A 13710-nucleotide genomic window follows, 5' to 3' on the forward strand; every position below is an offset into this window, starting at 1 on the left:
TATTACTAGCTGAAACTTGTTACAGAACTCAATTAGTCTTTCTCCTCTTTCATTCCTTGTCCCAAGCCCATATTCTCCTGTAACCTTTTCTTCTACTCCTTCCCCTACAACTGCATTCTAGTCGCCCATGACTATTAGATTTTTTTCCCCCTTTACATACTGCATTACCCTTTCAATATCCTCATACACTTTCTCTATCTGTTTATCTTCAGCTTGCGACGTCGGCAATTATACCTGAACTATCGTTGTCGGTGTTGGTCTGCTGTCGATTCTGATTAGAACAACCCGGTCACTCTGCCCTACCTTCCTATTCATAACGAATCCTACACCTGTTATACCATTTTCTGTTGCTGTTGATAGTACCCGATACTCATCTGACCAGAAATCCTTGTCTTCCTTCCACTTCACTTCACTGACCCATACTATATCTAGATTGAGCCTTTGCATTTCCCTTTTCAGATTTTCTAGTTTTCCTACCACGTTCAAGCTTCTGACATTCCACGCCCGACTCGTGGAACGTTATCCTTTCGTAGATTATTCAATCTTTTTCTCCTGGTAACCTCCCCCTTGGCAGTCCGTTCCCGGAGATCCGAATAGGGGACTATTCCGGAATCTTTTGCCAATGGAGAGATCATTATCACAATTCTTCAATTACAGGCCGCATGTCCTGTGGATACACGTTACGTGTCTTTAATGCAGTGGTTTCCATTGCATTCTGCATCCTCATGTCGTTGATCATTGCTGATTCTTCCGCCTTTAGGGGCATTTCCCCCCCCCCCCTCTCCCCCCCTAGGACAAGAGAGTGCCCTGAACCTATATCCGCTCCTCGACCCTCTTTGACAATGCCGTTGGCAGAATGAGGCTGAATTCTTATGCCGGAGGACTTCGGCCACGAATGCTGATTATTTATCAAAATTTAGGCAGTGGCGCGGATTGAACCAGGGACCGAAGACGTTTTGATTATGGATCAAAGACGCTACCCCTAGACCCCATAGTTGTTGTTGTGGTCTTCAGTCCTGAGACTGGTTTGATGCAGCTCTCCATGCTACTCTATCCTGTGCAAGCTTCTTCATCTCCCAGTACCTACTGCAACCTACATCCTTCTGAATCTGCTTAGTGTATTGATCTCTTGGTCTCCCTCTACGATTTTTACCCTCCACGCTGCCCTCCAATGCTAAATTTGTGATCCCTTGATGCCTCAAAACATGTCCTACCAACCGATCCCTTCTTCTAGTCAAGTTGTGCCACAAACTTCTCTTCTCCCCTATCCTATTCAATACCTCCTCATTAGTTACGTGATTTACCCACCTTATCTTCAGCATTCTTCTCTAGCACCACATTTCGAAAGTTTCTATTCTCTTCTTGTCCAAAATGGTTATCGTCCATGTTTCACTTCCATACATGGCTACACTCCATACAAATACTTTCAGAAACGACTTCCTGACACTTAAATCTATACTCGATGTTAACAAATTTCTCTTCTTCAGAAACGATTTCCTTGCCATTGCCAGTCTACATTTTATATCCTCTCTACTTCGACCATCATCAGTTATTTTACTCCCTAAATAGCAAAACTCCTTTACTACTTTAAGTGTCTCATTTCCTAATCTAATCCCCTCAGCATCACCCGATTTAATTTGACTACATTCCATTATCCTCGTTTTGCTTTTGTTCATGTTCATCTTATATCCTACTTTCAAGACACTGTCCATTCCGTCCAACTGCTCTTCCAAGTCCTTTGCTGTCTCTGACAGAATTACAATGTCATCGGCGAACCTCAAAGTTTTTATTTCTTCTCCATGAATTTTAATACATACTCCGAATTTTTCTTTTGTTTCCTTTACTGCTTGCTCAAATACAGATTGAATAACATCGGGGAGAGGCTACAACCCTGTCTCACTCCTTTCCCAACCACTGCTTCCCTTTCATGCCCCTCGACTCTTATAACTGCCATCTGGTTTCTGTACAAATTGTAAATAGCCTTTCGCTCCTTGTATTTTACCCCTGCCACCTTCTGAATTTGAAAGAGGGTATTCCAGTTAACGTTGTCAAAAGCTTTCTCTAAGTCTACAAATGCTAGAAACGTAGGTTTGCCTTTTCTTAATCTTTCTTCTAAGATAAGTCGTAAGGTTAGTATTGCCTCACGTGTTCCAACATTTCTACGGAATCCAAACTGATCTTCCCCGAGGTTGGCTTCTATTAGTTTTTCCATTCGTCTGTAAAGAATTCGCGTTAGTATTTTGCAGCTGTGACTTATTAAACTGATAGTTCGGTAATTTTCACATCTGTCAATACCTGCTTTCTTTGGGATTGGAATTATTATATTCTTGTTGAAGTCTGTGGGTATTTCGCCTGTCTCATACATCTTGCTCACCAGATGGTAGAGTTTTGTCATGAGTGGTTCTCCCAAGGCCATCAGTAGTTCTAATGGAATGTTGTCTACTCCCGGGGCCTTGTTTCGACTCAGGTCTTTCAGTGCTCTGTCAAACTCTTCACGCAGTATCGTATCTCCCATTTCATCTTCATCTACATCCTCTTCCATTTCCATAATATTGTCCTCAAGTACATCGCCCCCATAGTACGAGAAATATATCTGCAATAGCGAATATGAACCACCATCAGCTCTGTGTTGGACTGACGACAGTGAAAATAAGTGCCTGACTGGGACTCGAACCTGGATATCCCGCTTTAAGTGAGCGGTCGCGTTGACCACTACTGGTATCCTTACACGAATCACGCTACAACCGAATCTTACGTATGTCGTCGTCCATGTGGCACAACCTGCACCTATATGCTACGTATATTCACGTCCAGGAAGAACATATTCATACAGATTAGAGGGTAAGGCATTTACAAATAAATACAAATAATAGTGGCAGCGTTATTAAGAAATACTTCTTAATAATACAGGCACTGCTATTTAATAAAACCCAACAGAATTACCATATCTCAGGTTACATACCAAATAGTATACAACAAATCACTTTTTTGTGTGCCTCTCTACGCAGCTTCTTTGAGTATTATTTATCTGCAAACGGCTACAGTGAAGCACAATTTCACGCTGTAAATCGCTTCACAAGGCCCCTAGTTACGATGATATACTGGATAAAATAAGTATTTGAGAAATGGGAGCGAATGAATGTTTGCGTCAATACTGCAGGCGAAAATTTTTATCTATGCTGCCACGACTCCCATTGTTCAATTACTGGGTACACTACTGATCGCGTGAGATGACAGGGGTTCATCGAATGTGCCTACATTGCTTTTTAGCAAACTCACTTAAAAATTTTTGTGACCGACATCCATGTAACCAACAGAGTTCGAAATTTAATCTACCAAGCCAATCGACTTTAACCTTTTCTCCGGCTTTGGAATAGTGAGTTTCACATTCTTCATTTTATTTGCACTGCTTCCACCTATATGCGAAGAGGGTGTTGTAGTGATGGTTAATGAATACTAGGATTCTGATGTTAACAAAAACGCAATTAAAATAGTTATTTCTTCTTTGTATTTTTATTGTCCTTGTAATCCTAAGCAATTCTCCTTAAAATATGTGAAATCGTCACTTTTCTTAACGTAAAATTTTAATTGGGTACGTAAGGACACATGACTAGATGACATCGAATCTTTCTCTTACAGCTTTTCAACTTTCCACATTACAGCTAGTTTCATTTTCTACTTTAAAATAAGTAGTAAAATGATCTATTCCACCGTGAGAGAGCCGCAACTGTGCCGGCTTAGACATTCGTTTACTGCACATGGCGGGAATCACTACCACCATGAAGTACCGACGTGTCTACTCCGACCAATCTTTGTGATCTACGCATGGGGTGATTTAGCTACCATCTCTGCGGCTTTCATGCAACGTGCACGATTTTCATATTCTCTCGCTCACTATGGTCAAACAGTCTTACTGAAGAAATGAACGTTTGTAAAACATTTGATGAAGTTAAATTTTGTATCGGGATAAATTCGCTACAGGCCATAGTTTCCGAATTATTCAAGAAAATCGTACAAATGTGACCTCGAAATGCGTTTTTCTTCACTAACTCAAAAACCATCGCCCCCATGAGAAACGTACACCAGTACAAAATTAAACTACATTAAAATTTCACTCAAAATGTCCTGTGCATTTTCATTACAGGACTAATAGTTTGCGTGCAGCGAGCGAGAGAATATTAATATCTAGTTAGTGGTTCTTTAAAGCGTTGTGGGTTCCATAGAACACATAAGTAAGGGCAGCTAAATAACCCTGTATTCTTGGTAATGTTACTTGGAGAGATCTTGACCAACATAGAGTGAAAACAGTGTTGACTACAACCCAGCTAATTTGCCTTCAATATTGTTCACTACTGGATTGCAGTGTGTGTATTTTGAAGCATTACGCATGCAGTCGCCAGTGGAATCAATTTCCTACCTAGCTGTTATAGCTAATAGACGGCAGAAGTAGAGACCGTTATTTTACCTACGATGCTGAGTTGGACGGCGTGTCCGATGGGTGGCGTGGTGCTGACTTGGCACTCGTAGACGCCGGAGTCCTTCTTTTGCGGGTATCGGATGCGCAGCGTCCAGTCACCGGTAAGTGGCGAGTGCACGGCTTCGAAGCGCTGGTCGCTGGTGTACGTGTAGCGGCCGACGGTCAGCAGATGGATGTCGCGGTGGCGCACCCACGACACCTGCGGCCATGTTACAAGTGAGTGCTCTACGAGAGCAATTTCATCTGCAAAGTAGAGTACAGTTTCTTTGGCAACTGCCCTGTAACAACAAATAAGGCAAATCCTCAACCAACGAATCACCGAGTCTGCTTGTATTTCGTTTGACTATCGATCATACAAACGTCATTGAACCAAACCACAATAAATACTACTCTCTACTAGACTGAACGATACTTTGAGGCGACATATGATAGTAACGTGGTAAGGAAAAATGAGAGTATACAAGTGCAGTAGTGACGAAGGCAGGATCATTCTTGGGACGACCCCAGCCGCCAGTGGGAAAAACCACTGAAATTTCCAGCTTTTTCAAAGGGAAGCTCGTTATGATCTGATACATGGGAACGAGCATTCCGAATGCAATGCTCGTCTACTGTTCGCATAGGACTGTCGTGAGCGTCGATGGAATGTGGATGGATCCAAGAACCCCAAGATGAGTAAGATTTAACCTTAGTTCTTATTTATAAAGGGTGTCTTCCATAACTCTGTCACCTGAAATACCTTTGGAACAATAATAGATATTCAAAAACAGTTTTAACCAGCATGAACGTACGGCAGGGGCTTAGAAAACCAAATACTATGCGAAATTTTAAACCGTAAACGAACACTATTTTCAACACAAACATGTGTGTTTTTAAATGGACACCCCCTATTATTTCGTATGCAATCAATAGCATCAAACATCACTAAAATAATGGCTTTCGTATCATCGAAATACGTCAATTACATCCCGAGAAATTTCGAACTGAAGTTGGCGCGTGAGATAAATAAAGCGCCCAGCTAGCGCGCGTCCTGAGACTCAAGCGTGCACCTCACGCTGCCTGTGTCAGGGGCTCACACAATGCGAAGGTATGCACAATCCACAAAAATAAACAAGTAACGCGTCCAATGCAAAGTTACGTTTTACAGATTGTAAATGTGTGTTTATTCTAGCGAAATGACAGCTAGAGCTACAATTAGAAATAACACACTTGAATTCACTTTGCTGAAAACATCTACTAGTGCCCTGTCGCCCACAGAAACTGTATTGATGTGCATTACATCCAGCATAGAAAACACATCCACATCTTGACCAATGAAACTGTCAAGCCAACATATGTTCAAAGCACCCTCCGTTTGCACCAATACATGTTCACAGACGGGTAACGAGAGAGTGTTGCACATATTGTAGAGATTCTATAGATACTGCTGCAAACGCCGCAGTAGTACCATGTTGCATGTCCTCTACTGTCGCTGGGGGTTCTTGATACACTCTGTCTGTCACTGCGCCCTATAGAAAGAAGTCTTTGCGTAAAGACGGGGGACAGTGCTGGCCATGGCACAGTATCTCCCCGCCCCATCCACCTATTTGGAAATGTCGCTTGTAGAACGTGTCTGGCAACTTTTGCATTGTGTGCGGGACATCCATCATGTTGGGACCACATTGATAGACGAGTTTCCAATCCTAGAACCTCCATGAGGATCACTAGTGGTTGTTGAAGAAATGATGCATATCGCTGTCCATTCAGTGTTCCACCCTAAAAGTAGGGACCTACAATACAGTTAGCAATGATACCTCACCAAACATTGACACTTCACTGTCGATGCGAATGCAGTGGGGATTTTGCACGGACCATTAGTGCATGTTCCGCAGATTCACATTACCAGGATTTGTAAATGAAGTCTCGTCCGTAAACAACGTATTGCATAGGAATACTGGATTACCTTGCAACTGCTGAAGTGCAAAACGACAGAATGCAATGCGGGATTCACAGTCATTTCCGTACAGTTCTTGGTGTAGTGAGGTATGAAACGGGTGAAACCGATGCCGATGGAAGATTCGGCACACACTACTGTGGCTTATTTCTACATCTCGTGAAATTGCTCCTACACCCACATGAGGATTGTGTGCTGCAGCAGACAAAACTGCAATCTCATTTCCATTGCCAGTCACTGGCGTTGTGCGTCGACGTTTTGTGGGAGCCCAGCTTCCTGTTTCCGTGAGTGTCTTGCAGATTTTGCCAGATGTGACGGACACCGCCGATCTGGGTAGCGTTCAGCACGCAGTGTCACCACTGCGGTAGCATTTCTGTGCCATTCGCCATAAATCAAAATAATATGTAGGTTTTCTTCATTACTGAAGGCCGGCATATCGACTACATGACGGCAAATGTAACAAGCAACAAGGAAACAGTTTTTAATGTGGCAACGTATGTGAATTACGTTACAGTATGAGAGCAGTTCAGAGGATCAGATTAGGAGACACTTGTACACCGAAGGTAGAGCGTGCCGTGGTGATATTGGTATGTCTACGGCAGGATACAGGCGCCAGTGAAGGCAACCCGTGCTCTGAGCAATGCGATGCATTACGTTAGATATTGTGACGCCGTTGTTATCCTTTACAAGCCACACATTTCACAACTTATGAGGTTTAGAACCGTAAAACCAAGTGTGCTACCACCAATTGTAGCTCTAGTTGTCGTTTCGCAACAATAATCTCTATGCGCAGGATATCCATCATTCTGATACCGCATTACTTGACAAATTATAAGAGTTGGTCCGGTTCAAGTAAGGTACAGCTCAAGCAATGGCTAACCTATCCCCCTTTAGGAGTGCCATCAATGAAATATGGGCCACTGATGCGTTGTCATACAATACCGCACCATACATTAACACTCCACTGACGTAGTACGTCAATCACATCACGATTACCGGTAGCGTGAGGTGCACGCTTGAGCCTCAGGACGTGCGCTAGGTGTGTGGTTCATTTATTACAAGCGTCAACTTCGCTTCGCATTATTTTTGTGATTTTTGGTGCTATTGATTCCATACGAAGTAATAGTGGGTGTCCATTTAAAAAAAAACACACGTTTGTGTTGAAAATAGTATTTTTTTACGTTTTAAAATTTTTCTTAGTATTTGGTTTCCTAAGGTCATGCCGTACGTTCCTGCTGGTGAAAACCGTTTTTGAATATGTATTGTTGTTCCAGAGAAATTTGAGGTGGCAGAGTTAGGTGAGACATCCTGTATGCGTCTCATCATTTATTAGTTACTTGTTTTCTGCGATCACATTTTGGCTGTGTTAGTTTTCTTGTATTGTGATGGCACACTCTTACGATTATTTATTGTGTTTACTTTCATGTCATGGGAACGAAATCCTTCACGACGGCACAGTGAATAAAACGTTCTCTTGCCGCGTCAGTACAGGGTAAAATTTCGAGCTTTCATCGGTTACCTCCATCGTCTTCGTCAGAGGCAACTGATTGTCAGAACTGGGGTTTTGGTGGTCTTATATAGCTAATGGGCGGCTTCTGATTACGCAATGCTGTCACCGAGGGTGTCAACGTCTGCGCTGGTGGGTCCACTCCTCCCGTGGTAGCATGAACACTGTGGCGAATATCTTCTGCCTATATCTTCCGTCGAAGCACCGCTAAGGTTACGTACGCAGTCACAGTAGAAGTTCTCCACACACAGTCTTAATTATACACCGACTTTATTTATAAAATCCCACTAAGGAGGAACAGATCGGAAAATGGGTCTTATTCCTCGTCTTCGCAGGACTTCATCATTTTTACTGAGTGTTGAGCCGCAGAAGGGAAGAAACACAATCTGAGGCTTAGACGTGAATGTTCAACATTTTAACATTTCGTTTTCCTGACGGGCCACCGATGTATTCCTTACTTTCTGTGATGCTACATGCAGCAAAATATACAGAGAGCCGCAAGACATTCCGACCGACTAGCTCTTTATATTCATCAAGTAATAAGTACTATCGACAGGGGATGTCAAATTGATTCCTTAAACTTAGATTTCCAGGAGGCTTTCGACACCGTTCCTCACAAGCGTCTTCCAACCAAACTGCGGGCCTACGGAATATCGCCTCAGTTGTGCGACTGGATTTCCTGTCAGAAAGGTCACAGTTCGTAGTAATAGACGGAAAGTCATCGAGTAAAACAGAAGTAATATCCGGCGTTATCCAAGGAAATGTTAAAACCTCTATAGTTCCTGGTCTATATTAACGACATGGGAGACATTCTGAGTAAACGTCTTATATTGTTTGCAGATGATGCTGTCATTTACTGTCTTGTAATGTCATCAGATGACCAAAACGAATTGCCAGATGATTAAGATAAGATGTCTGCATGTTGCGAAAATTGGCAATTGACCCTGAATAAGGAAAAGTTGTTCACATTAATACTAAATAAAATCCGCTAAATTTCGATTATGCGATAAGTCACATAAATCTGAAGGCTGTAAATTCAACTAAATACTAAGCGATTACAATTATAAATAACCTAAACTGGAACGATCACATATGTAATGTTGTGGGTAGAGAAAACCAAAGACTGCTTACACCGGGATTGTTCGTCATATTCTGGAGTACTGCTGTGCGGTGTGGAATCCGCATCAGGTGGGACTGACGGATGACATCGAAAAAGTACAAAGAAGGGCAGCTCGTTTTGTATTATCGCGAAACAGGGGAGACAGGGCCACAGTTATGATACGTTAGTTGGAGTGGCAATCATTAAAACAAAGACGTTTTCGTTTCGACAGGATCTTCTCAAGAAATTTCAATCACCAGTTATCTCCTCCAGTTGCTAAAACATTCTGTTGGCACCCACCTACACAGGGAGAAATGATGGTCACGCTAAAATAAGAGGAATAAGAGCTCGCAAAGATAACTTTAAGTGCTCGTTTTTCCCAAGTGCCGTTCGAGAGTTGAACGGTTTAGAGACAGCTTGATAGTAGTTCACTGAAACCTCTGCTAGGCACTTTATTGTGAATAGCAGAGTAATCACGTAGATGTAGTTGTAGACCTAAGAAGGTGAAGGGTATGCTACGCCTTTAAGGGGTAGTCTCTGCCTCAGGATCCCTGGGATTTACGACAGCCCTTGTGAGTGCGGTAGGCAATACATCGGTGCATCCATTCACACTGTTTCCGACCGCCGTGCAGAACATCTACGGCATATTAAAAATCTAGAACTGGAGAAATAAGCAGTTGCTGAACAAAGCCTCACAAACAAGTACAAAATACTGTTTGACGAAACCAAATTTCGGTCCCATGCTTCTGTGTACTGGGATTTTTTAATTAAAGAGGCTGTAGAAAAACAATGGTCGAGAAGAACCTAAAACGTGGCAGCGGATAGAAGCGGTCCATGGAAGCGATCTCTTGATGCAGAGATGTTCTTCGCAATGTATACCTACAAAAATGCGGTGGAACCACCGGTGCAGAAGTTGGCACTATCTACGAGAGCATTATGTAATTAGCGACCGATCGGAAGCCGCCGATGAGCGACACAATGCCACCGCAGCAGCAGTTTTGACAGTCATTATCTCCTAACAAACAGGATGGAGATAATCGTCGAAAAACATGAAATGAGGCAGAACGAAGTCATAGCATTTTTATGTCCTTTGCGAGGTGATGACTACAATGCCTTAAACGTTCCGCAAATGTGGAATAATTAGCGTCGTACGTCCAACATTGACATCTGCTTTACATTTACGCTAAAAAATGTCCTACGTATCATTCCAGCGAACGCTACAATGAAGCTTTGATATTTGAGTTGGTAAATGGCTCATTTGTTAGTAACATTTTATGTTACTTTATGTGTGTACCAAATCCTTCTCTTTCGTGTGTACGGCTTGCTTCCGTATTTAGTGCTTTGTACGTTGTATGTAGATTTTTTTCTGTTTTCTGTATTGCTTGCGTGCTTGATTTCTGTTATGTATTTTACCTTTCATTTTGTAATTCAGCTTCTCTACTGTCTGTGTGTACGGTATGAAGTGACAATCTCTATTTGTTGTTTTGTTTGCATTTCTTTCTTGTTTAGCTGGAGTCTATTAACTCTGTGTAACAAACACAAATAAGCTTACGAATTCACAGACAGACGGCGTACACGATTTGCCTCCATTAGGCCGTCAATCAATGAGTTAAAGTTAATTAGCCAAATCATGAAAACAACGCTTCCGGTACGACTCGATGGGCTTGTTACGTCTACACGTGTCTGAACAAAAAGTGTAAGATATGTACACTATCTGATCATAAGTATCGGGACACATCTATGCAGCGCGTAACTGAACTTTGGACGTCATGAGTGGTGGGAAAGTGTTGTGGTCTCAGTAGAGAAGCATCTCCAGCTGAACATTTCTGTCAGGAGAGTAAAATGACTTCGAACGTGAGTTAGTCACTGGGTGACACTCGATTAACAAATCCACTGGGAATATTTCAACCCTTCTTGAGCTATCTAGGTCGACTTTTGGTGACGTGACTCTGAAGTAGAAAATCGAAAGAAAAATCATAGCGTAAACGAGACCAGTCGGACCTCATGAAATGGGCTAACAGGGAGCGTCAAACATAGCTGAGGGGGTTTGTAGAAAATCGCATGAAATCAGCCGAAGGACTCACTCGTTAGTTCCAAAGCGCTACTAGCAGCCCAGCATAGTGCGTTAGAAAGAATGTGTTTCAATAGTCGAGCAGCTCCTCATAAGCCACAGATTTCCCTAGTCCGTACTAACAAACGCGAAGCTGTGTAGATATCGTAGCCACCAGACATGGAATGACTGGAAACGAAAGATTTGGAGTGACAATTCATGATAGACTCTGTTGCAATCCGGTGGAAGGATTTGGGTTTCACCAAGTCTGGAGGAAACTGTGTTGCAATATGTCAAGTGTTTGACGATGCTTGCACGTAAATAAACGCTCATTGCAGAAGAATACATCTTACAGCATTGAGTAGTGGAGACAGAACAGGAACAGTTAGCTGACCATGATCGAATCAGCATGAGAATACACCTTGTCATAACGCAGCACATGTTAAGAATTGTTTGGGAATAATAACATACCGTAAAAGGAGTGGACCGCTTAGGGTCCCGACCTGAGCCTATTGGATATCCTTCGGGATGAGTGAGAAGTTCGACCTCGCTCCAGAGGTGAAACGTGATTATCCTCTCCGGTTTCGGCTCGTGCGGAAGAATGGGACGCCATTCCTCCACAGACTTTCAGAAATCTCATTGAAAGTTTCCCCATCAGGATTCAAGCAACATCTAAGTGAAGGGTGGACACAACGAACCCCCCCCCCCCCCCCCCCCCGCCTACCCCAGTCAACTAATACTAGTGGGGCACATTTGAACATGTTTCGTAAGACAATTCGAGATGGTTTTAATACGTGAATGAAATCTCCTACTCTTATGATTGAAGGGAGAAGCCCTGTAATAGTGACAAGCAGAAAGTGAATTGTCATTTACTTCCCCGTAATCGATGTCGTTATAGACGATCCAATGACTCACTTCAGTGTTAGGACTGAAAACGGCAGACGCTAAATTAATGAAACTGTCTTAATATTCTCGCGAATGGTTTAGGAAAATCATGTTAAACCGCACACACTGCCTACAAAATCGAAGAAATTCATAAGAACTTACTTCGACCCTGCCATAGCTAAACATGTCTGAACAACGTCGTGAAACTTATATCGTTCGTTAAGGACCAAGATACTAAGAACGTTATCAAATTCCTGCGTAACAGGTAGAACAACATAGGAACATTTAATTTTACCTATAAGACTGGGATTTAGAAAATATAGGCTGGTCTCCATACAGTCAGATACAGTTAATGGTAAATTGCAAATAATATTTGCAAGATTATGTATGCGATCCTCATGTCGGGAGGTATACGAAGAAAACATTGCTGTAATTATTTATTCTGTTACAAAATATTTGTTCAGTTACTGCGTAATGTACCTATGATATGGAAATGGTAATACGAGAAAGGCAAGAGACATTATGAGCTCTGTCCTATGTGTGAATCTCATAGCGTACTAATGAGCTAGTGTACATTTACCTCTGTCGCAACATGTTAGACTCCCACTGTTTCCGTTATACAGCACTACACTCTCGGACATCTGCTACCTTCGTATATTTTCATCACGTTTTCGTTGTTAATTTCATGTGTTGATGTAACACTAATTATTTCTTATCTTATTTCTCATTCATTCCGTCATTTGTGCAATCTATTCAGCCCTTGCTGTTCATAAATATACAATGAAGAGATGCGGTCTTGTTTGAAAACCTTGTTACTGTACCAAGTTTCATTAACTCCCATGTTAACTCACAGATAAATTCGCGAAACAATGTGGTATCTTTCCCTTGTTGATTAATGTATTCTCGTTCGTACTTCATTTCTGTGCCAATGTTAAATAACATATCGATGACTTCGCTCATAGTTTTAGATATCCTCGGAGTAGTGAAGCAATTTAAATCACTTAATACAAACAAGTCTTCCGATTCAAACTGCACACCAATTTGGTTGTTTCCAGAGTACGCTGACGCAGTAGCTCCATCCCTAACAATTATGTGCAGCCGCTCGCTCAAGGAAAGTCCGTACCCAAAGACTGGAAACATGCACAGATCATACCAACATTCAGCACAGCTAGTAGGAGTCGTCCACTGAACTCTTCATTTCATTAACGTCGATATGCAGCTGTGTTCGAACATTATGAATTACCTCGAAAAGAACGGTCTATTGACACACAGTCACAACTGGTTTAGAAAACATCGTTCTTGTGAAAGACAACTAGCACTTTACTCACACAAATTTCTGAGTGCTATTCACTAGGGATTTCAAATTGATTCCATATTTCTAGATTTTCTTAAAGCTTTTGACACTTTACCACACAACCGGCTTGTATTGAAATTGTGTGTTCATGGAATATCGTCTCAGTTAGGTGACTGGATTCGTGACTACCTGTCAGAGAGGTCAAGTTCACAGTAACTTACTGAAAGTCATCGAGCAAAACCGAAGTGATATCTTGGATCCCCGTTGGTAGTATTATGAGGAACTCTGCTTATCTTTATCTATATAAACGATTTAGGAGGCAATCTGAGCAGCTGTCTTATGTTGTTTGCAGATGACACTGTCGTTTACCGTCTAGCGAAGTCATGAGAAGATCAAAACACATGGCAAAACGACTCAGAAAAGATATTTGTATCGTACGAAGATTTACAATTGTCAGTGTATAATGAA

At 42.0% G+C, this 13710-nt stretch overlaps 1 protein-coding gene across 1 annotated transcript in view; it reads right to left on the reverse strand.

Annotated features, from left to right (window-relative positions):
- Nucleotides 1-13710, reverse strand: part of LOC126197352 (zwei Ig domain protein zig-8-like) — a 194906-nt gene that overhangs the window by 19106 nt on the left and 162090 nt on the right. The window contains exon 3 of the mRNA XM_049934631.1: nucleotides 4466-4676. Within this exon, the coding sequence (XP_049790588.1) occupies nucleotides 4466-4676 (211 nt within the window). The remainder of the gene's footprint in view (nucleotides 1-4465; nucleotides 4677-13710) is intronic.

This window comes from Schistocerca nitens, chromosome 1 (assembly GCF_023898315.1).
Source record: "Schistocerca nitens isolate TAMUIC-IGC-003100 chromosome 1, iqSchNite1.1, whole genome shotgun sequence".
In the NCBI taxonomy this organism is placed as follows: domain Eukaryota; kingdom Metazoa; phylum Arthropoda; class Insecta; order Orthoptera; family Acrididae; genus Schistocerca; species Schistocerca nitens.